We start from the raw sequence: 23,911 nt of genomic DNA, 5'->3' as shown, positions 1-23,911 counted from the left end.
ATCATCTCGACATCAAGATGTATGAACATGAAAAAAAAAATAGATTGTAAGTTTTGAAAATAGTATATTTTGTAACGCATTTTTGGACCGTCAATTTTTAAGATTATCAAGTTTTCATAGATATGTCGATATACACTATTTTTGAAGCTTTAAACTTTATAAATAAATATAAAACTATATTTTAAGGCTATCACAAAGATTTACAATATTGAAACTATATTTCTCGACACCATTTGAAGATAGGCTCTAATTTGATTGTTTAGAGCCTAGGCTCTATACAAACCGTGCCTGAAATATAAACTCTTAAGTTTTTAAAAAAAATGACAGCCAACTTTGTAGGGAAGAGAGAGAAGAAAAACCTAATTCATCTTAAAACTCGATTTTTAATTGAAAATTTTAGGGATTTATGGTTTAGGTTAAGATGATCGTGAACATGAAAAAAAAAAATTTGATATTTTAAAATGTGAGTTTTTTTAAAAAAAATTCTACATCGTGTAAACCCTGTGAGTTTTTTACAACATTTGAGAAAGAGAGTGAGAGAGAGATAGAAAGTATTTCTATAAACATTTCAATAGAATGGAGAGAGACTCAAAAGAAATGTGGCCGATGGTAGCTTTGTAATTTTTGAAAAAGATTCGTGGCATAATCGGCTCACCCGAAAAACCAAGGATAAGTTAGTCATTTCAACTATTGTGTTGAAGCACGTTTACACAATTACCCGGGGGTCCTAATCAAACGGCCAATCTCCTTTTCATTTGATTGAATGATTATAATAATGACCAAGTTTAATTTTATAAAACAGCTTCTTTCCACTTAATAAGACAACGGACGCTTGGTTTGTTTATTTGTTATCATCATTAAGACTCTCTCATTTCTTTGTTAATCTCTCTAGCTGGGTTTTGATAATAGTTAACACTTTTTTAATTTTTAATAACCTCCCTCTTTGTTGAAATAATTTTTGGATTAGTCTATTTGTTCAATTCATCTCTTTGTTGCTCCCTCCATAAGTTAATTATCATCATAAATACTTTTCTCATTTCTTTATTAATCGTCTCTCTCTTACTAGGGTTATTATCATATTATTAACAGTTTAGTGTCTTTCTTCATTACTCTCTCTTTCTCTATTTATTTATTGGGGTTATTATCGTAGTGACAATTGAACTTCGTTTTTTTCCGCCTCTGCGAGACAACATTAGTCCCAAGTTCAGCCAGATGAATAGAGTTGTGTTAAGTAGGCAGCAAGTGAATAAAATTATGTTAGGTGGGCATTTTAATTCTTTGCCACAATTTTCTCATGATTATATTAGCAATTTACTCAAACCTCAATTTCTTGATTCTCTCTCTACTAAGTTAATGTGTATCAAGGATTTAACAAGGCTCTTCTTCTTCATTATCCTCTCTCCCTCTACTTATTAGTATCTTATCAGATTAACCATCTAGGAAATACTTTCTTAATCCTTCATTAATCTCTCCCTCTAAGACACATACACACCAGTCTTTGTCACTCCTCATTTCTTGATAAATCATTAATCTCTCTGTCCCACTCTCTCTCTCTACACTCCTCGCCCTTGAGGACCTTGCCATTTCTCTCTCCTCCACACGCCTCTAACTGGTTTGCCCTAAATAGACCTACCCACTCTAATAAAACCCTTTTTCTCTCCCCCTTCTCTCTCCCCTCAAGCTTCCACTGCTTGGTGGCTCTAATGGCCAATGCTACAGGAGACCTCAATGGTTAAAGACCATTAAAAGGACCCCCATTTTCATGGCGTCCTCATAAGGCCAAACTTTCATCTTCATCGATGGCTCCCAGCTTTGACTATATGTCCAGCCTCTTGTGTGCAGAGGAAAACATTAGCATCTTGGAGTGGGATGAGGAGGTTGGTCTAGAGAGAGAGAGTCATGGCAACCCTGTTCTTATCAGTGGTTTTATGGGCCTGGATGTACCACTGCAATCAGATGATTGCATGGGTTTACTGGTTTCAAAAGAAGGGGACTTTCTCCCTCGAGATGACTATCTAATCAGGCTGCAAAGTGGGGTTTTGGATTCATCATTGCGCAGAGAGGCCGTCAACTGGATTTGGAAGGTGGGTTTCTGTTAAAGCTCTCTCTTTTTTATGGTTTTCATGGATTTCATTGATTTTGTTTTGTGACATTTGTTTGGGTTGGAGTTTTTGGGTTTTGAATGGTTTTGTTTGGGGTTTTACAGGTCCATGGCCATTACAGCTTTCAGCCTCTCACTACATATCTCTCTGTAAATTATCTGGATCGATTCTTATCTTGCTATGAACTTCCTGTAAGTAGTGAACAATGCAGGCCAAGATTGCTCCTTTTTTTCTTCACTGGTTTGTTTGATGATTGAGTTATAGGTGTTTCATTTTGGGTTTTTGCTTTATTGATTGATTTCGCTGTTTTTTTATCATATGAAGCAAGGTAAAGCTTGGATGATACAGTTGCTATCAGTTGCCTGTTTGTCTCTGGCTGCTAAGATGGAGGAAACTGATGTTCCATTATCTCTTGATTTACAGGTTGAACATCTCATGGATACTCTCTCTCTCTCTCTCATTGTTATCTTTCTCTCTCTCTGTTTTAAATGGGGGTTTGCATATGTTAATTTTTCTCTCTAATGCCAGGTTGGGGAAGCGAAATATGTATTCGAGTCTCGAACGATTCAGAGAATGGAGCTTCTTGTGTTGAGCAACTTGAAGTGGAGAATGCAGTCTGTGACACCATTCTCGTTTGTTGATTACTTTCTTCATAAGATCAATGGCGATGATTCCTGGGCCCCGCGAGCTTATCTCTGTAGATCAAGTGATATAATCTTAACCACAATCAAAGGTGGGTTGTTTCCATTTTGGGGTTTTCACCATCCTCTGCCATTAAACACACTCTGTTCTTACTGCTTTTGTAAACCAAATGCAGGGACTGAGTTTTTGGAGTTCAGGCCTTCTGAGATTGCTGCAGCTGTAGCCATATCTGTATCTGAGGAATCCAAATCACTTGATTTCAACAACGCTCTTGCTTGTTGCCCCAATGTTGAAAAGGTAGCAATCTCCCCTAATTATCTGTCTCTCTCTATCCAATTCTGTTTTCTTTGGAAAGGTAAAACTTTCCCCATTATCTCTGATTGATTGCTTCTTTTCCTTTTCTTCCTTATTTGATATTGTTCTTTGAAACTGATGTCTATTCATTATTGTGAATTGCAGGGCAAGGTGTTAAGGTGCTATGAACTTATTCAGGAAATTGTGTTGATTAAAAACCAGAAGCTTGTGAAAATTGCAGCTGGGTCAGTGTCATCAGTGCCTCAGAGTCCAATAGGAGTTCTTGATGCTGCATGTCTAAGCTATAAAAGTGATGATAAAACAGTTGGGTCCTGCTCTAGTTCACATACCAGCCCTGCTACCAAGAGGAGGAAACTAAACAGAGTAGCTGAAGGGACATGAAAGGGGAAACACAGAGAATTCAGGGGCTGTAGGATTATATGTCACATATGGTGGGGAATTAATGTTAAGTAGGAGTTTTTTGGTGTGGTGACGAGGCTAGGCAAGATTTATCAAGAAAAAAGAGAAAAGGTTGAGAGGGAAATCCATTTTGGAAATTGGAAGGCACAATGCGGGTGGGAAATGGAGAATAATGAGGTGAAGGAATCATCAGTTCTTCATGCCTTTCACATGAATTAGAAATACCAGCTGTTATCAGTAAATATCCTTCAGGCAAGAAGGCAAGGAGAGAGAGGGAGAGAGGGAGGGAGAGAGAGAGTGAGAAAGACCAACAAAAATACAGGTCTTAGGTAAACTACAGTTTGTAGTAGAGGATAAGGAAGCCAGTAAAAATTTGAGTATTGGGTTTTTCTGAAAATTCAGGAAAAAGTCCCTTTGGGGAACAAAAAGAGTAAAAAAGCAGCAGAAAAAAGAAAAAAAAAAAAGCAAAAGAGAAAAAAAGAAGTGGGTTTTTATTTAAAAAGTGTTGTTCATTATTTATGATATTAATTAATATTAATACTTTTTTTTAAGCTCCGCCTGTTTTTCTTTGGGTGCATTCCACTCCTTGGTTTGACTGTGTGTCTGGTTAGAATCTGGGGCTTGCTGCCCCTGTGATAAAAGAAACGCCACTAGTCAGAAGAAATCTTGGGAAGGGAACATAGAAACGCTTGAAGGGAAAGAGAATCTTATTATTTGAAAGAGGGAGGGGACCCCTTGGAAGTTTCAGTTTCAGTTCAAACAAAAAAAATGATGGGGAATTATTCCTCTCTCTCTCAAAATTTTACCGTTTCTCTCTCTCGTCTCAAAGCGTCCATCTTTATTTCCCTAGGGACCAAGTATGGGCTCCCATCCTTAAAAATATTGATATAAAATAAGCATTTCGATTGTATTGAGGCTTTTTTTGATGTATAGAAAGGGTTGGTGGGGTCTTTGCTTAACTCATATCCACTGTTCATTGATTGTTCAGCCCCTGCATGGACTTTAAAACAGCCTTAATGGCCTTTAACCGTACCAGGTATTGGTCCTGTCATTTCCAATTTTTTTATTTCATGCTTGGTATTTAATACTCAATAGTCTCAACCCCTCTCTCTCTGATATTGGTTCATCAGCACATCACCCTCACAAACGATGCCCTTCACGTGCTTTGAATGAATATGTTGAAATCACATTGAAAAACTAGGGAATTCACATCTGCCGGGGGGATCATTTATCATTGTAAAACAATTATTTATGTCGTTATTGCCTGAAGGAGAAAAAGGACAATATAACAACAAGAGAGAAGAAAGAAATACATAAGAATGTATATCACTTCTGTAAATAGAAGAATTTTGTTGCTGTTTCCGGGATTTTGGCAATTAGTTTCATTTGCGAATGGTTAGTGCAGTTTTAATTTCATAAAATAGTACAGCAGTATAAGTTGCATTTGTTATAAATTGCATCTCTAATAGAAATTTTCCAAGAAAAACAGAAGAAATCAAACCATCGATGAGAAAAGAAAAAGTTTTCTTTCTTAAAAATGTATTTCCAATCATGGATCATAAGATTTCTTACAAAATAGTAATCCCAACAAAAAATGGTTAAATGAAAATTAATGTCCTGCAAATACATGAAAAAGGGACTCTTCTTTCTTGTTAACCTATTGACTGTTTCTTCTTTTTTTGGACTAGGGCCATGCTAATAATTTTCTTGGGGCCCAGATGAGTTCATCATTTGCTCCAAAAGAAAATTAACGATAATAATACAGCGTGTTTCCAATTCACGTTGTTGACATGTTGCGCCGGCGTTGTTTCTTAATTAAGCAAGTTCACGGTGTCTGTGCTGCAAGCAGTGTCTGGAGTCTGTCTTAAAGCTGAATGGTGCCGCGTGCTTTCAATTTCGAGCGAGCGCCACCTGCTGCTTATGCCGTTAATTTTGTCATAAGGACAATTAGGCAATGCTAAAGGAGGTATACAGGACAAATTCTCGTGAGGTTTCATTTTTCTTGTTTTCGTACTTTTTGCAAATGATTCCAAGTTTCAGAAAACACAAATGGCCACATTAATTTTTGGGTTGGTATAATGGTTCCATTTTTTATGCACAAGACTTGCCATTATATGACATTTGTCGAGGTTTTATTCGAGTTATATATGGAGATATTTCCGAAATAACAAGCGGAATTTCTCTAATTTTCAAATACATCTCAAGCTCTTTCTCAAACTGTGTAGAACACTTTGGTGAGCAGAGTGTAGCTTATTACTAACTTTTTGTACTTATCCTTGTAGCCATTGCAATGCATAGTTCTAACAAGCATAGCTCAGAAAATCTACACATGGTAGAACAGCTAGGTGGTAAGTTAAATGTTATCTTTAACAACCAATTGCAGTCATTCACTAGGTTCTACAAGTATGTGAATTTAATGGCTTAACAGTGAACATGAGACATGGCTATGGTCAATGTCAGTTCTATCTTCATATTTGATGAGCATTCATTTCTTCGCAAGGGAGGTTTATGAGATACCACAATCGTCGCCCTAATGTTTGTGGAGGAGACTCATTGATGGGATGTAATGGTATCAGTACCTCCAATCTATATCTACTACCGTTTTAGATCTCTTGAATGGAACATGTTATCAATGCAATTGATGTCACTAGCAAATAGCAGTTCCTGTTCTAGGTTCATCTTGCCTTTAGATTCCTTCAAGACCTTCTCAGCAAGCTGGAGTTTCAGCACATAAAAAGAGCAGACTCCACTTCTTTAAATTTTGAAACCTCTCCATTGAATATTCCGAATCCTTAAATTTTGACCAAATAACTTTTTTAAATTAAAATTTGAATTTGGTTGAATTATTTGTTTAAGATTTTTATATTTTGATTACTTCTAAATATTCGGAAGTTCTTTTAGATGTTATATATAACTAAGGTAAGATGTAAGTTTCAAGAAAACCCTCCAAAATATTTGATTTAGATATTGTACGTTGCATGTATGGATCTATTTTAAAATTTAGCCATTTGGAAGATGTGTTACAACATAGCAATATGGTTTAGAGAAATATTCTCTCCGTAAATGATATCGTGTTCAAAGTTTTCCTATAAAATGTTCTTTCTTTTTGTTTAAAATTTTCAAAATTACTGTCTAAAGAATTTTTAAATAAAAAATTTGCATATTTCCCTTTTAAATGTGATTGAATTCAATATGATCATCACCACCTTTAACATACCACTGTAAACAGGTGGAAATGAGAGTTATAACACAAAATATATGATTATTAGTAACAATGTTTTTCTAAAAATAGATGAAACTTTGTCAGTAGTATCCAAATGCATATTAAGACATTTCTCATGTTGTTCATAAATCTAATCCCAGGACAGAGAGAGCAAAACAACCGTAATTTCAGCTGTGAAGAAAATGTAAAAGAGTAGTCCAAATTTAGGGGACCTATCAATATTAATGAAAGATTAGTTTTAATTTAGAAACCAAATTCAAATGTTTGGTTGATAGCATCCATAGAATAAAGGATAGGAAAATTTGTGCCAATATCATTCATTACTTTCAGATGGATTTTGAGTAAGATGGAATGCTAACTAGTACACAAACAACTAGTAGAGAGACAATAAAGTTTTCAGTGACAATAGATATACGTCAAGGGTCAGCATTGGGTATGTACCTCTTTATCTTAATTAAGGACGATTTACCTAGGCACCTATCGGATGAGGTACCGTGGTGCATGTTGTTCACAGATGATATAGTTTTGATTGATGAGACTCGAAACGGAGATGAGGATGTTGAGATTGATAAGTGGCAAAACAAGAAGGAATATAATTCGAAATGAATCCATTCGAGAGAGTTTAGGTGGGGCACCAATCGGCGATAAGATGAGAGAGAGTAGACTTAGGTGGGTTGGTCATATGTAGTGCCGACCAAATACAATAACCGTTAAGATGTGTGACTTAGTTCAAGAGGAACGATTGAAAAAAGCAAAAGGTAAGCCTAAAAGGACATGGTTAGCAGTAGTCCGAAAAGATAAGAAGACTTATGGCCTCATTGCGGATATGATTTTTAATAGAGTAGAATGGCGGATTAGGATTCGTGTAGCCAAGTCCAATTAATTGTTTAAAAAAGTTATAATGATGATGATGAGTTTTGAGTACTAAAATAGAACTTAGTGTTCATGTCATGTCTTGATTTTCCTTTTCTTTGTTACAGTAGTTCAGCTGTAAGATATGGAATCGGGAACCAGTGGTGCAAATCGAACACCATTTTGTTGAGAGGGTGGGGGGAAGCAGATCTACAACCTTTTCTCATAGTAAACTTATTTTCGTATGTATACGTCAGGTTTAAATTGGTAGAGGCATTTACATTTTAAACTAAGTGCATGTGCACATGAAATGGATGCTTCAGTGGTATAAATTTTGAAACTTCAATACATTTCTCAAGCACTCATGAATAAGCACTTAAACATAAAAGAATTACTCGAATATTAAGGGAAAACAATTATGTGTTTATAAGAAGAAAGGAGAAAGAAAATGCATAGGAAATTTATATCATAGTCCCGAACAAAGGGATGTTGTTGGTATTTCCAAGATTTAGTCAATTAGGTCTATTTAAGAAGGGAAAAGTTTATATAGAGCCGAGGCTCTTATCAATCAAATTTGAGCCTACCTCAAAACTTTCACTAGAAGATATTGTTTTGATGCCCAAATATCTGTAAATTGATCATCTCGACATCAAGATGCATGGAAATGAGAAAAAAATGGATTTTAAGTTTGGAAAATAGTATATTTTGTAACGCATTTTGGACCGTCAATTTTCAAGATTATCAAGTTTTTATAGATATGTCGATCTACGCTATTTTTGAAGCTTCAAACTTTATAAATAAAGATAAAAATATATTTGAAGGCTATCACAAAAATTTCCAGTATTGAAACTGCATTTCTCGACACTATTTGAAGGTAGACCTATACAAACCACACCGATTCAAGAATAGTTTGAACCACGTAATTGTATTAGAACGTGGAGCAACATAGATTGCACTTCTGATAGTTAAAGAACTCTGGCCCCTTGCATAAATCAGTTAGATATAATAAATCATAAAAAAGAGATGAAAAATAATTAGCAATTTCTTACTTTATTTTTTCCAAATGTATTTCTTCTGGGGATAATAATTATCATTAGAAAATAGCCATCCCAACAAAAAATGGGTAGATGAAGTGCATGTCCCAATGTTCACAAACTCGAACCGGAACGGTTAACTGGATATTGGTCTGGAAATGGTTTAATCGGCCTAACCGGTATACCAGCCGATTCAATCGCTCTAACCGGGCAAGTCCCAAGCAGTCAAAAAAGTGTTGAAACAAAAAAAAGTCTACTAAAATAGGAAAAACATATAAAGAATAATTAAAACAAAACACATTCAAATGAAGTTGAAAATTAATGAAAAAATGGATTTTAACCTATTTTATATTTTTCAATGCTATTTCAAAATTTTCTAAAAAAGATGGAAAAATATAAAAGTGAGTATTAATGAACAAACAAATTTTAATCTTTATCATAATGTAAAGAACATTTAAAAAATGCATTACAAATCAAATTCCTTATTTTTCAGAATTTATATATATTTTTTCGAATTTTTTTTTAAATACCAATTGATCACCCTAACCGTCCAAAACTGGTCCAACCAGGAGGTTAGCGATTAGATCGGACGATTTTGCAAACAATGGGATGTCCTAACAAATACATGGAAAAGAGGGCGGCATTGGCCAAAATAAAGTTAATACTACTCTTTCTTGTTAATATATTGATTTATGTAAAAGTATATAATAATAACATTTTTTTCTATACAATGCGGTTATAATTAATCTTGACTACTGGATGTGAAATTGAATGGCTTTAAAAGAAATTTTTTCAAATTTTGTGATACTCTTAAGCTTCAAATTTTACATTGGATGGATATAAATAATTATAATAACTTTGTGTCAAAGGTAAAATGGTCTCATTGTATACCATCGAGTTTTATTTATTTATTTTGTAGGAAAGATTATGTACGGGTTGGAAAAAAAATTGTATTACCTTTTTTATCCATATTTTGGGCAATTTTATAAGGAGTTTCCTTTTTCACTTTTTTTCTATTTCAGTTTTACGACGGTCCCATGTTGCACACCTTGGACAGGTTTTTTACTTTCTCGAACCTAGTGTTTGCAAAATTGAACCGGAATGGTTAACTGGACATGGGCCTGGAAGCGGTTTAACTGACCTAACCGGTAAACCGGCCGATTCAATCGCTTTAATCGGGCAAATCCCGGGCAGTCAAAAAAGTATTGAAAAAAACTACAAAAAAAATCTACTAAAATATAAAAAGCATATAAAAAATGATTAAAACAAAACACATTCAAATGAAGTTGAAAATTAATGAAAAAATGGATTTTAACCCATTTTATATTTTCCAAGAGCTATTTTTTAAATTTTCTAAAAAAGATGGGAAAATATAAAAAGTGAGTATTAATGACCAAACAATTTTTAAACTTTATCATAATGTAAAGAATATTTAAAAATACATTTCAAATCAAATTCTTTATTTTTGAGAATTTATATATATTTGTTTGATTTTTTTTAAAAAAAGTAGGGGTTGATCACCCTAACCGCTCAAAACCGGAATTGGCAACTGATCGGTTCCAATCTAACCGGACGGTTAGCGATTAGACCGGTTCCAATCTAACCGGACGGTTAGCGATTAGACCGGTTCCTATCTAACCGGACGATTAGCGATTAGACCGGTTCCAATCTAACCGAACGGTTAGCAATTAGATCGGGCGATTTTACATACAATGCTTGAACCCTAGGACTTTCTACAGACGAAATTCTAGGTCGTCCAATGTTTCAAACCTGGATCAAGTCTTGAAAGAATGAGCAAGCCGCAAGCCCGGCCCACACCCGTGCATGAGCTAAGGGTGTCTCTATGCCGATGCAAGCATGTGAAGTGCACCTCAAATGCCCTTTTACCCACATGCATGTCACACACTTTGTGTGCTCCATATATGTACATTTCATTCTCTTATTTGTTCTATGAACATAAGGCATTAGAGTATTACCATATAAAAGCCATTCTTACTTATCATTTTCTCTTTATTTATTAAAATTCTAGAAAATATTCATTTGAAAGCATATCATTTTGAAATATTACTTAGTATTTTTTTTAAAAAAATAATCTAACATTTCCTCCACCATTTTAATATAATATGAAAAATATATGCAATCATATACCAACCATGAAGGTATCTTTTAATATGAACATTCACTTAAAGGGTGTGGTTTCTATAAGGTTGCAACATTAAACAATCCATCTAATTAAGGTGCACCTCCAAATTTTATCATAACATGTAATTTTGGTGTAAAAAAATTGTAGGATTATCTCAAACTCTATTTCATATCTAATTATGAAATTTTAAACTCCAAAAATGGTTAAAATCAAGTAGATCTATAAACAAATGAAAATCTTGAAAATGGACGGTCTAGATAATGTATTGCAAGATGCACTATTTCTTGGACTCAAAAATATTTTTTTTTTTTTTTTTTATATTTGTTCATTTTGTCATCGAGATGATCAATTAGAGGGTCTTCAATATTTAAACAACCTTTTCCGATGGATTTTTGAGGTGCATATGTAATTCTACATTTTCAAGTTGCAACCTCATATAAACTTTTTCCTTCACTAAAAATATAGACTATAAAATCCATCAACTTCCATGGTAGCATATAGCTTTGAAACATGTTCTTTATCTAACATATTGGTAGTCTAACTCACAAATAATATATGTCTCTGGTATTTTAGTTGTCAGTACATTTTGGGCCTTGTGAGTATATCCCAATTTTAGAGGTACTCTAAATACGAGTCTCATCTTATATGAAGCGGCCTTACTTCCGCACTCATATGGCTGTGCCTATCAAGAGTGCTCCTATATTTTGAAACACTCCTACTTATAAATAGTCATATACATCACTAAAAGCTTTATTTATCCTACTTACATACAGGTCATCATCGGATTTATCCACTATGTTGATTTCCTTAGAATGGGAGCTTAGAATAATTTTCATCGAATAACCAAGCTAATTATACATACAACTTATTATTACAACATTAAACTTAGAATTTTGAAGTTATAAAAGACCAGGTTTGGATTCACATTGTATATGGTTACCTTATAGACTCTAACTCCATTCTCTTTTACATTTTATCAACGTCATCCCTTGTAAGGCCTTTAGACAAAGGATATGCCATATTTTCCGTTGGCTTCACATGTTTTAGACTTATCACTCCATATCTTATCAATATTTTTATAGAGTTGTGACTGTATGCAATATATCTAAATTTACCATTATATACATCATTGTATGCTCTAGTATAAGTAGCATGATTGTCGCAATAAATTTTGACTGCAATATTGGTTTTTCATTATATTATATTGGTAGGTCATATAAAATATTCTTAAGCAATTCTGCTTCCCATGGACAGAATTTAGAGCAATAAATTCAACTCCATTGCATAGTGGGAAATATATGTTTGCCTAATTAATCCACATGATACCACTCCCTCAGCTAAAGTAAATAGCCAGCTGGATATTAATAGTGAATCTTAGACTTTCATGTCCCAATTTACATCACTCTATAATTTTAACTCCTCTGGGATAACCCACATATGTATATCATAATTAACAGTTGATTTCAAATATCTTAATACTCGAGCCTAATGCTTTCTATTAGGTCCACTAGTATATTTACGACGTTTGTTCGCTATGTACGCATTTTCAGGCCTCGTGTTGCTCATTGCATACATTAAACTACCAATCACTCTAACATATTTTATTTAGAATATACATCTTCCTTCTTCTTTTTTTAACTTTATATGAGGTTCTATTAGTGTAGAGACTAACTTATTATTAGTATGCTCGAACTTATAAGTATTTTTTCAATATATTGAGACTTTGTCGATATTAACTCTTTTTTCTTTTCTTACTATTTTGATACCAAGTATCACATCAGCCACTCCCAAGTCTTTCATATCTAAATTAGATGGCCTCTAGAAACATTAGTTTTTCAAGTGCATCGAGGCTATAATTAAGAAGTTCTTTTAATTGAGGTTAATCTTAGGTTTGAAGAGGTTACATCCCCAAAATTTAGGGTCCTAAAATTAATCATCCGGGATTAGAATCTTTTAGCAAGAAAAAAGAAAAAAAGAAAAGAAAAAAGAAGACAACTTTTTCTCTCTCTCATACCTGCTCTCCCTCTTTCTCCACCTCGTCCTCTCTCCCTCCCCACACCTCTCTTACAGACATAGTCAAATGATTCTTTGTCATATCTCTAAATGGTTCAACGTCGTATTTACAGAGAAGCATCTTTAAGACGGCAGAGGGAGTCAGGAGAGACTTTCCAAAGGACTTCCTGCCTTCTAGTATCTTCATTTCCACCCAAAGCATGGTTAATCTCATCATGTTCTGAAACACCATGCCATTTGATCCATCATCAAATGCTCACTCTCTAACAACACCCACAAACTCGCTCTTTATCAGAGTTAGAAACCGCGACTCGAGTCGAGTAATCGGTCCTGGTTCTAGCTGATTACTCGGACCAAGTCTGTGTAACTCGGCCTATTGTTGCCGAGTACTTTAGCAACAAAAAGTTAAAAAATTTACAAAAAATTCCAAAAGAAAAAGAAAGAAGATTAAGCAAAACACTTCAAACTGATGTTAAAAAAGTAACAACAAAATAGATTTTTGAAAAAATAAAAACTGAAGGTATTTTTAAAAAGATTGTATAGAATGAGACCATTTATCCTTGATACAAGATGGTCACAATTGCTTACAACAGTCCGATGTGAAATTTGATGGTTTAGATGTGTCACAAAGTTCAAGAAAATTTTTATTGAAATTTGAACTTGATCGATAGAATAATTGCAGCCACCCATTTACACATCCAATGGTCAAGATTAATACGACCACCTTGTACCAAAAATATATTGTCTCTTATTATACTTTCCCATCTACATATACATAATTATATACATAATTCAAAGAAGATGAGAAAATATAAAAACATGCTTTTATAGCCAAAACACTTTTCAATCTTTGCCTGCCAAAAATGATTAAAAATATTAAAAAAAACATATCTGAAGTGACTTGGCCGAGTAGAAACTACTTGGCCAATTTTTCGGTCACGCTCTTGATCATCCTCCTTGGTAACTACGCACATCATCCTCCTTAGAAGTAAGCACATGATTATTATGCTATTACTATGATCATCGCTGATATCAAACTGCACAAACCATTTTAACAAGTTTTTTATGGGTGGGGGGGGGGGGGGGGGGGGGTTTAGGAAGAACAATTTACATCTCTAGCTGTAGCAGGTTTACGAGAATGGGGAAATAGATACATCACCAACCAACAAGGTAAAGTTGGTTTCCAACCAGAAGGTAAAAGAGGAGGAACCAACCATGAAGCTTTGGATTTCTCTCATAACGACGGGTTCGACATGGGTTTTACGATTTTTTTCTTCTGGTGTAATCCAACATCGAGATCCGCAGACCGAAACAAATAGGAAGCCTTCATTTTCTTGGTCTTCAGGAGCAGGAGAGAACGAGAGAGCAGCTTCATCTGAATCAAATTCATGTGGGGCACGTGTAACTAATTTAGTTGGCGGGTTTGAAATAAGAATCACCGTTGCCGCCAGCTCGAGAATTGGGCTTGAATTGCTACTGATATTCGTAATCATCAACCAAAATGTTCAAAGAGTTATCCTGTTAATTTGGGAATGCGATCATTGCTGAATTTTTTAAGGTGGGTTTTTACCTTTCCGTTCGTTCTTTATCAGGAAGGAAACTAGGACAGCATAGAAAATAGCAATTGAAACCTGATGAGTGGGTTTTTCATTTAGAAAACAATTGATTTTCACAAGAAAATTCAGCTATCTGGATTGTATATCATGAGTGGCAACACATGAGAACATATTACGTAAGAATATTCCCAAAGAGTATTACAACAAACAGAAGAAAAGACGGGAAAAAGGAAAAAGGCAATTCGATCATAGAATGAAAAAACCTATTATTTTTAGTGGTCTATTCCTCGAGAGCACGCTGCAAAGACAATATGACAAAACCACCATAACACGCATAAAAAACCACTACAAACATACCAACCAACCAACCAACCAAACCAACAAAACAAGCAGGCCCAACTGGAAGGATGGGGGTCCTACCGCCCTCGATTTCACACGATCGAAAGCTCGGTCAACAAAACAAGCCTGAAAAAGGACTTCAAAATCATTCACACATTCTCTCTCTCCAACTCTTACTCCTACTGTAATTAGCCCATTATGCATCCATTCCATCAAGTATAGAGAGAGGACCCAACCAAATAATTAAGCCCCTCATCTTTTTGAATTGCATGCTTCTCTTTCCCACGGTCACGCTTTAATCATTCCAAAGGGGCTTTGAATTGGGGCCCTGTGTGAGCCCCATCACCTGCACGCCTTATTGAGACAGTGAAGCAAAGATCAAGTAGCATCATTAGAACCCTAGAGACAAATTCCTTCTTACCTAACAATGAACCATAAAACCAGTTGTCCGAATCCGGTAGAGAGAGAGAGATTCCCTAAGGTTCAGAGGCCCGGGTTCCTTATCGAAGGATCAAGAGAAGCCCGGTAAAATCACCGGCTGATTCTAGCGTGAGAAACTCGTTCAACAAACAGAAATGAACACCCGCTGAAACGCGAAATATATATATATATATAGAGAGAGAGAGAGAGAGATTCTCAATAATCAGTTATGATAGGTAAGACCAACTGCTGATCTACTGATCAAAGACGAGTAAAACCAACGGCTAAAATCAAGAGAAAAAAACCTTTCCCTAACTATCAGAAAATGACCTATGAAATCCCCCAAGACATACTTTTTCCAACAATGAGTGGTCAAGCTTAGCTAGCAGCATCCGCCACTTTAACTTTTAACCTGAGGGACCTGAGGTAACGGATAGCATCGTCAAGGACCACGGCTGCATCCTTGCCCTTACCACCAGGGATTATCTTCCTTAGGATCCCCACGGTCTTCTTTATCTTGTCTCTCCTCGATCTTTTAGTCCTAGCTTCTTCCTCACATCGGGACCCACTAGTTGTACCCGTCTTGCCATGAAATTGAGGACCCATTGTAGAATTGAAGCCGGTATTAGAGCCCCACTTCTCATGGCCCTTCACTGAACTTGCAGAATCCATCAATGATACATGGTGTGGCGCTCCCAATGCAACACCACCACACATTTTGTCAATTTTCCTTCTCTTAATTGAAACATAACTGTCAACCTCTTCTCCCTCTTCTTCTTCTTCTTCATATTCTTCGTAGTGATCTTTATCCTTCTCGAATTCTCTCATGTCCAATGGAGAATGTCCGGTGCTGGTTTCTTCCTCATCATCTGAGCTCATCAGAGCTTCGATCTCTTCAGTGTCCTCATGCATCTCACTAACCTGCCCAGCTGAACTCATTTCTTTAGATTCATCACCTTGAGCAGCTTTAGCTCTCTCGACAATGGCCGGTAAATTCTGGTTAGGAAGGCCAGTACTGGGACCCCACCGGAAATAAGAACTGTCAAATCCTTTGGGGCTTGTAGAATCAGGCAGTTGGGATTGAGAGGGGATAGACCCAAAAAACAAGCTTCTCCTGCTTCCACATTGATCAAACACTATGAAGCTCCTCCGCCTGCTAGGTGCACCCAAATTGGATGACGAAGCTTCTGGTTTCTGATCCAGACAACGAGATTCATGAGGGAATAAAGACACCGTTCCCTCTTCAACTGGATTAGAAGTGAACGTAGTGAATGGGTTACTACCATTTTGGCAGTAATAATACCATGAACTTGGTCCACTTGAATCAATCAGTTTCAGCTCAGGAGATGCTGAAACTGCAAAGTCAGGAACTGGGCTGCTCGCACTTGGGAAGTATTCTTGAGTGGTTGGCTCAATACTAGGATTCAACCCATAAGATGGGATGCTCGATAAATTCATAAAAGGTAATGGCCTTGGAGATTGCCCACAAAAATCAAAGTTATAGTTCTTCCCCATTCAACAAAAATGACAATTGTGACACCTGGTAGCAAGTGAAATAACACCAACCATTCATTCAGCAATTGAATCGTTCATTCATCAATCGAACAGTAAACATATAAAAAGCATGATAATAAATTAAGCCACTTCGGGTGACATACCTTTAAGAACTCAATCTCCAAATAGTAGAACTTATCACAGCTTCTTTTAGAAACACAGTGAATACAGATTTCAGGAAGTCTTTAACTATTACTATGCCCCATTCTGAACACAGTGAATACAGATTCCAGGAAGTCTTTAACTGTTACCATGCTCCATTCCGTAATGAGATAATTTATTGCTCAGGTAACAAAATGAAACAAGAGAAGCGGCTAGTCTACGTTACAGGCTTCAGCAAATGACGGAAATACTCAGCCTGGCAAAAGGAAACATGAAAAGAGAGACAATAAGACTGCTGATAACGTGGATACATAAAAATAACAAATGATTGCAGAAGATATATAAATGAAGCAGATATATAGAAGTCTTTACGAGTAAAGAAGCGATATGAAAAACTAACCTGGCAATCCTGCAAAGGTTGAAAGCAAGCAATAACTCTAACGATTATGGCAGCACTCCCCGCAATCCCATTTTCATATTTCAATGCCCTGAATCTCGTTTGACTGGCTGCTTGGCACACCATTACTTCGATCACCCTTAAACAAACTCTTTAACCCAGCCTAGCGTGGTAGAGAAAGAGCCAAATGCAAGAAAGACACACAGGAGTAGACCTTTTCAAAGGAATGAGTTCCCAAATATGTTGAAGACTGAACGCAATGATCAGAAGGATGCCAAAAAGAATTCAGTCCTTGAATAGGCACGTTGGAATGAGCAAATTATATTTGCCAACCAACAACAGAGTGCAACACTTTTAAAGAGACTAAAATGGAAGCAAAGAGAACGAGAGAACCTTCCAAGTTTAAAGAGATTACACCACAAGGAAATGGGAGGAAGAATATTGTGAAACACAAATGAGAGCAGGAAATTGTGAGCTTGAATTGGCTAAATTTTTTAGCTAACCCTGCGGAAAAAAATAAGTGTGAAAAGATTAAATGCCCCAGGAGCCATGAATTCGAAGAAAAGAAGGTGACAGAGGAACGAGAAAGCGCAGGTCAGTTTACAGGATAACCCTACAATACAAGTTCAATGATACTCCTTTCCTGAGTACATCAACAGAGAGAGTCAACCACGGCATACTGTTCTTATCCTAATTACTAATTAGACTTCCAAGATGACAAGAAATTTGGCTCAAGCCAGTCTTCAATTCTAGAGTAAGTCAAATGCAGGTCCTCCAATCCCTGCAGCGAGTAACTATTTATATTGGTCATCATTCTCAAAGTGAAATGAACTAGAAAAACTCTGGAAACAACTGAGAAGGAAATAAATAAAATAAAACAAAGACGAGATATATCTTGTGGTTGACAATAGAATCCATTGTCTACTTCCAAGCAAATGCAAAGAAAACATAAGAAAAAAAAAATATAACATTAACTGAATGTAAAAGAGCACATCCAGAAAAATCTATTAAAAAAAAACCACAAAAGATGATGTGCAGGACAAAACTACTAAACGTTCCCCTTGCTACATAAATGAACAGGTTCATGCATGAGCATTCACACCATGTCCATGTCCATGTGCATGTGACAGACACTCATAGTTACGACTGAGTTACTACCAAGTAAGGCCAGAATCTGAGAAACCAATGCAATGAACAAGATGGAAGAATATAATGTATGATAAAAACACAGAAAATCATTTAGAAATAATGATAACAACAGAAACAAGACGGAATTACAAATAGAGGAGAACATGTGATGAACGAGCATTGCGAGAAGATACAGGAGAAGCCAAGTACTAGCACCCAGACTACCAATGTGGTTGTGTGAAAAAACATGACCAATGCCAAAGGCCCTAAACAGGCAATCCATTCGCTTCAATTGGCCCAGATGAAAACAGGGGCGGACCCCTGACTAGGCATGGACGTATTACTGTTTTTTTTCTTTTTCTTTTTTTTCCCGGAGGCATTGTGCGGGCTATGGAAACATTGCACACAACAAAATTTGGCTCGTAGATGATAAGGTTAAAGATAACCTTAGTTTTGATAAAATGCAACCAGATAGAGCACAAGGATGTGAAAAAGAGTGATAAGTCAGGAACTGAAACACAAATATATTGCTCACGTATTTTGTGGAAAAAGATATCAATAGGCAAACCTTACACTCTAGAAATTACTCATGTAACAATAGAAGAATGAGAAATGAACACAAAGAACACCGAAAGCAACTTCAAATGCCAACAATATGAAGTTTCATCGCACAGTGCAAACTCAATGCATCATAAACGTTACTAATATCGCACATCAAGCAAACAAGAAGCGTCAACCATGAAAAGAATAACACCATCAGGCGATGTGGAAGTGGAAAATACTCAAAAACAATACTATGCGCACTAACAAATAATAAAACCAACAAATTCGTTTATCTAAGGACAAAATATCACAAGAAATAGCTTTTTTTTTTATAAAAAAAAGTCTTCTGACATGAGCCACTTCATTAAATTATTTAAATAGACTGAATAAAGATCCTATAAAACGGAGCACTATTTCTTATTACTCAATACAATGGACAAGAAACCCTCTAAAGCCAAATATTTAAACAAATATACATACATAGATAACAAAGACTCTCTTATGTCAAGAATTTCCCCAAAATTCCATGCAAGAAGAGCCCAAGGTTAGGAAAATTAAAATTCTCTAACGATTTTCGCCCGTAGAAACCATAAAGCTTCTACAAATCAAGTACTTAAATTAATAATCATGCATAAAAACCAGAACATGAGAATTTTTCAATGAATACCACAACAAAATGTCCACAAGAACACACAAAAAAAACCTAAAAATCGTTAAACACCAGCTAAGCAATATAACTTCAGAGCAATAATCAGAAAATTAAAGTCCATAAAAACAGCCACTCCCAAAGCTTAGACCTTTAGATCTAAAAAACCCAGAACGAAGCAAAAGCATTATGAACACTGAACATCGCCCAAATAACAGGCATCTAACCAAAGGGTGGGATTTGACCACCCAAACCCAAACTCTACACACTGAAAACCTTCAGGAATCACCAAAATAGATGGTAGATGCATTATTATAAAAGAAAATATTCCTAAAATTTCTGATAAGATATGTGCTATTACCCCAAAATAACCAGTAGAAAAGCCGTCAAACCACGCCCTTACCTCAACCCTTCTACAACAGAGAGTGAAACAGAAAGAGAGCTAGAGTTTGAGAAATGAAGAGAGAGAGAGCTTCTCAATGGCTGAGAACCAGTAAGAGAGAGAGTGAGAGAGGAGAGAGAGAGTGAGAGGAGAGAGAGAGTGAGAAAATAAAGAAGCAGAGTCAAAAGTGGGCGCAGGCGTTCGAAGATAAACAAAGGCGAATGCAAGCTTTGGTCTTCTGGGGAGGAAGAGCAGGCATATAATATAACCCTGGTGTATGGTTAAATCAAGACCCTTGGTCAATACTTGGTTGACTCTCTGGTATGGTTCGAACCCCGGTTAAAATTCTTACTAATGCCCTTTGTTTCTCCCAATATTACAACATTAGCCCTTCGTTGCTATGCTTCATGGGAGCTGTTGCCTTCTCCCAGTTGACGGCTGAGGATAGAGGAACGGAATGCGGTGTCACAATACTAACCATACGATTGAGTTTCTGTCTTTCTCTTATATGCCCTTTTCTTTCGAGGAATTGCTTTATCTCTCGACGTGTACGTCGACTTGAATCCGGACCGTCCATTCGAGTTACCTTCCGCATTTACGGACAAAATAGTGGGACAACGGGTTTGAATCCAATAATGGCAACCCAGAGCCACGTACATAATTTCAGAAGTGACAAATAGTTTCTATAGTCCCTAAGCCATATGAAAAGTACAGTAAGACCTCATTTAGCTTTAAACAATCAAAATAAAGTGCACCACCAAAATTTACGAGAAGATGTAATTTTAGAATACAATTTATTTAAGACAAAAACTATGGTCGTCTTTAATAATAAAATTTATAGATTTCAAAAAATAGTGCAAATCAAGTAGATCTATAAACATATAAAAATTTTGAATATAGATAATAGGTTGCACAATACATTATTTTTGGGATTGGAAATTTTTTTTTTTTTTTTCATATTTATACGTCTCGATGTCATGATGATCATTTAAAGGGTTTTCCAACTTTAAAACAGCATTTTATGATGGAATTTTTAGATGTACCTTGATTATACATTTTTAGGATACAACTTTACATAATTTTTTTCCCATTTAGAAACCTTATCCGGAAAATACTTTGAAAACGAAAAATTTCCATGATGGCTCTAAAGTCAATTTCCTTCATTGTTTATGAAATTTGGAGCTCAAAAAGTGAATACAAATCTTACATATCCTTAAACACATATTTTTAGCGTGAAATTAATTGTCTAAATGATGTTTTACATTATATGCTATTTTGTTAGTTTGAAATCCTAATATTTTTTTACAACCACAATGGTCAAAGCCAAAACAATCGATTTGAAGATTTTCCAACACCAAAACGACAATTTTCAATGAGTTTAGAGGAAAGGCTTTCCTTAAATTGATAGGGTTGCAGCCCTATGAAAGCATTTTCCATGAAATATTCCACCCGTTTTGAATAATATCACCAAAATTAGGTCAAAAAATGTCTCAGTATTTCAAGAAAGGATCTTGGGCGATCTTCAGATCTGGATCTATCTCTCCTGCTAACCACTCTCACAAAGCTAACTAACCCCATAAACAAGAGCTTCTCTCTTCCGTTAATAAATAAATAAAAAAACAAGAACTTGTCTATTTATAAAGTTCCAATCCCATATGTTAAAAAAGAAAGACTTCTTTTAAACTTAAAAGAGAGAGCACCACCTTTGACCCCCTCTCATAGTGCTCGCCTCGCACGCGCGAAGACGCAAAGCAGAGAGAGACAAAAGAGTGGAGCCAGCATTTAAGGCCACCGCCATCCTTTGTTTTGCAGTTTTACACACTCTTTTAAAAATCGGAATCAACCCGGATCGCCATGGGACCGGTTCCGATTCACCAAGGAGGTCGGACAATGGGCCGAATGGCCTGTCTTTAAATAAGTAGGGTATGACCCTTGAGTTGTGGCCCAAGGGTAGGGCTAAAGTCATCGGTGGTCTAGTTTAGCTGATCCATCCATCAATTTCTTTTTATTTTTCTTCGTCAACCTTGCCCAACCCGCATTAACATAGCCAAGGGCTAAACTTGAGCCAATTCTATAGGGACAACAGTCAGGGTAGGGCCAAGTCTGGGCTGCCAGGGCCTGGCGCATTACTACCCTTATCTAGACCCATACATAAATAATAAAAAATAGAAATGGGGAGAACTAGGCCATTCCAGGTTTCCTAGAACTGGATTGCCTCCATTGGTCCCGGAAAAAACCCAAATTCGAATGGCATTGTGTTGGTGGAGGTAATTGCATAGTTCCGTTTTCCCTTGAAAGTGAACACGATGGGCGCACACTATACACCACACGTGCGTCAAATATAAATGTCGCCTGCAATTTAAGAAACCGTAATGCAACATCATCTCTCTCTTTGTGAAAAAATAATTTTTTAAAATCAATGACGAATTGGAATTTGGTTTAGTGAGAAGTGGGTTTTCGGAAATCGCATGGAAGCAAGCCCTTTTATCCTTTAAATCAGGAAAAGAGTAGAAAAAGTGGATACAGTAAACATATAAATATGCAAAAGCATTGACCCCTCGCCCCTTACTATATTCTCTAATTTTTTTTTTTTTTTTTTGCCCTTTCCCGAGCCTCCCGTCATCTTTCCCTAAACAATTCCCACTCTTTTCCAAACCTCTCTCTCTCTCTCTAAAACTGTTTCTCTCTCTACTTGGTTGATTTGAGAAGGGTGAATTGTAGATGCCCTTGCCTTACTAGGAAATCATGTGACTTCCTTTCCCTCAATGCTCCAAACTTTTTACTCCCCATTCCTAAAATCCCTTCACCCCAAGTACGTACCCCTCACTCATTGAATGATTAAGACTCCCATTTTCTGAGAAAAAGGGCCAAAAAAAAGGTTTTAAAATTAGGTCTTAAGTCGCCTTCACACCAGCATTTCTGATTATTCCCTGACCATCAAATAAGACCAAGATCTCACCTCCCTCTCCCTCTCCCTCTCCCTCTTATTTGTATCTATGTGATGCGTGTTGTGGCTGTGTGCAGGAATGTTTGAAAAACCGGTCGAGTCACCTCAGACTTGTCCGGTTTACTTGGACTCGTCTCCACTCGGGGGTCCAACTAGGGGATATTAAAAAATATATATATTTATGTTTCAATCATTTCGGCAAAAAACTGAAAAGTATTTTGGCCATCACATACTCAATTTTACATCTTTTCATTTTTTGAAAATTTTCAAAAATACCCCCAATCACCAGTAAAATCTTCGCCCCGCATTTAGATATATTTTGTTTAATTTTACTTATTTTTAATTTTTTATATTTTATTTTTTTGACATTTGTTTGCTGCTATTGTTCTCAGTCCTATTGGTATCGAGTTACTTCGACTTGCTCCGGTACCAAGTTACTCGGACTCGCTCCGAGTAGTGGTCTGGAACAGTGGTGTTCATAGGTGTAGCGCGCGTATTTGTATAGTGCCTCAAACTCTCTCTCTCACTCTCTAAAGTTTATATTTAACTGTGAGATTTTTGAGTACCCAATGAACCCCTTTCCACGAAGGGTGCCTCGCTTCAACCATGATGAAACCATCAACTTCCTATTCGAATCGTATCTTCAAAGGTCAGTAAATAAGGAAAATAAATAAAAAGGGACCTCTACAGGCCATGATTGCGCGACACGGTCGAATCTCTCCTCTTCAGTGATACGGTTTGCTGGGGCTTAAACAACAAGTAAACTACTACCAAAAATTAAAAAACAACAATTAGGATAATAATAATACTAATCTCATGCATTGGTGTTTACTCTCGAGGGAACAAGGAACACGCCCAATCCAAACATATAAGACCTTGCCCTAAGTATTCTCTCTCTCTCTAGAAAGTAGAGAGAGAGAGAAGTGGGTGATTTCATTTAAAATGGGATTCGGTTTGATATGGATAAATATAATAGTGGTATTGCACATACATGGTGTTGGGGCAGTGTAGAGAGAGAGAGTGGGGCATGAAACCTTAGGGAAAGCATGGAGCAACGCTGGTTGTGGATTGTCCAACAGAAGGGCCACGCTTAGAAAGGTGTATAAGCCCTTAGCCACGCTCCACTAAAGTATGAGTCCCTTAATTTTAAAATTTTGAGGAATAGTTAAAGGGA

The 23,911-nt window shown here is 36.2% G+C and overlaps 2 protein-coding genes and 1 long non-coding RNA gene across 3 annotated transcripts; 2 read left to right on the top strand and 1 right to left on the bottom strand.

Annotated features, from left to right (window-relative positions):
* Positions 1–1,678: 1,678 nt before the first annotated feature.
* On the top strand, positions 1,679–4,009 carry LOC18431038 (cyclin-D3-1). Its single transcript, XM_006841171.4, has 6 exons — positions 1,679–2,084; positions 2,207–2,293; positions 2,427–2,525; positions 2,631–2,835; positions 2,920–3,041; positions 3,204–4,009. Exons 1-6 carry the CDS (start codon positions 1,800–1,802, stop codon positions 3,438–3,440), a joined length of 1,035 nt encoding a protein of 344 aa, XP_006841234.3. The 5' UTR covers positions 1,679–1,799; the 3' UTR covers positions 3,441–4,009.
* A 420-nt stretch (positions 4,010–4,429) lies between these two features.
* Positions 4,430–5,652, top strand: LOC148782541 (uncharacterized). Its single transcript, XR_016054633.1, has 3 exons — positions 4,430–4,494; positions 4,589–4,853; positions 5,147–5,652. It is a non-coding gene; the product is annotated as an uncharacterized LOC148782541 (long non-coding RNA).
* An 8,878-nt stretch (positions 5,653–14,530) lies between these two features.
* LOC18431039 (transcription factor bHLH143) lies at positions 14,531–20,029 on the bottom strand. Its single transcript, XM_088864655.1, has 5 exons — positions 19,770–20,029; positions 17,095–17,872; positions 16,916–16,950; positions 16,697–16,736; positions 14,531–16,553 (listed from the first exon to the last, which is right to left on the bottom strand). Exons 2-5 carry the CDS (start codon positions 17,215–17,217, stop codon positions 15,417–15,419), a joined length of 1,335 nt encoding a protein of 444 aa, XP_088720781.1. The 5' UTR covers positions 17,218–17,872; positions 19,770–20,029; the 3' UTR covers positions 14,531–15,416.
* Positions 20,030–23,911: the final 3,882 nt, after the last annotated feature.

Source organism: Amborella trichopoda, chromosome 4 (assembly GCF_054954075.1).
Source record: "Amborella trichopoda isolate Santa Cruz 75 chromosome 4, AtrichopodaSantaCruz75HAP2 v2.0, whole genome shotgun sequence".
NCBI lineage: Eukaryota > Viridiplantae > Streptophyta > Magnoliopsida > Amborellales > Amborellaceae > Amborella > Amborella trichopoda.
Note: the sequence above shows the minus strand (reverse complement) of the source record. Positions and strands in the feature narration are given on the sequence as shown.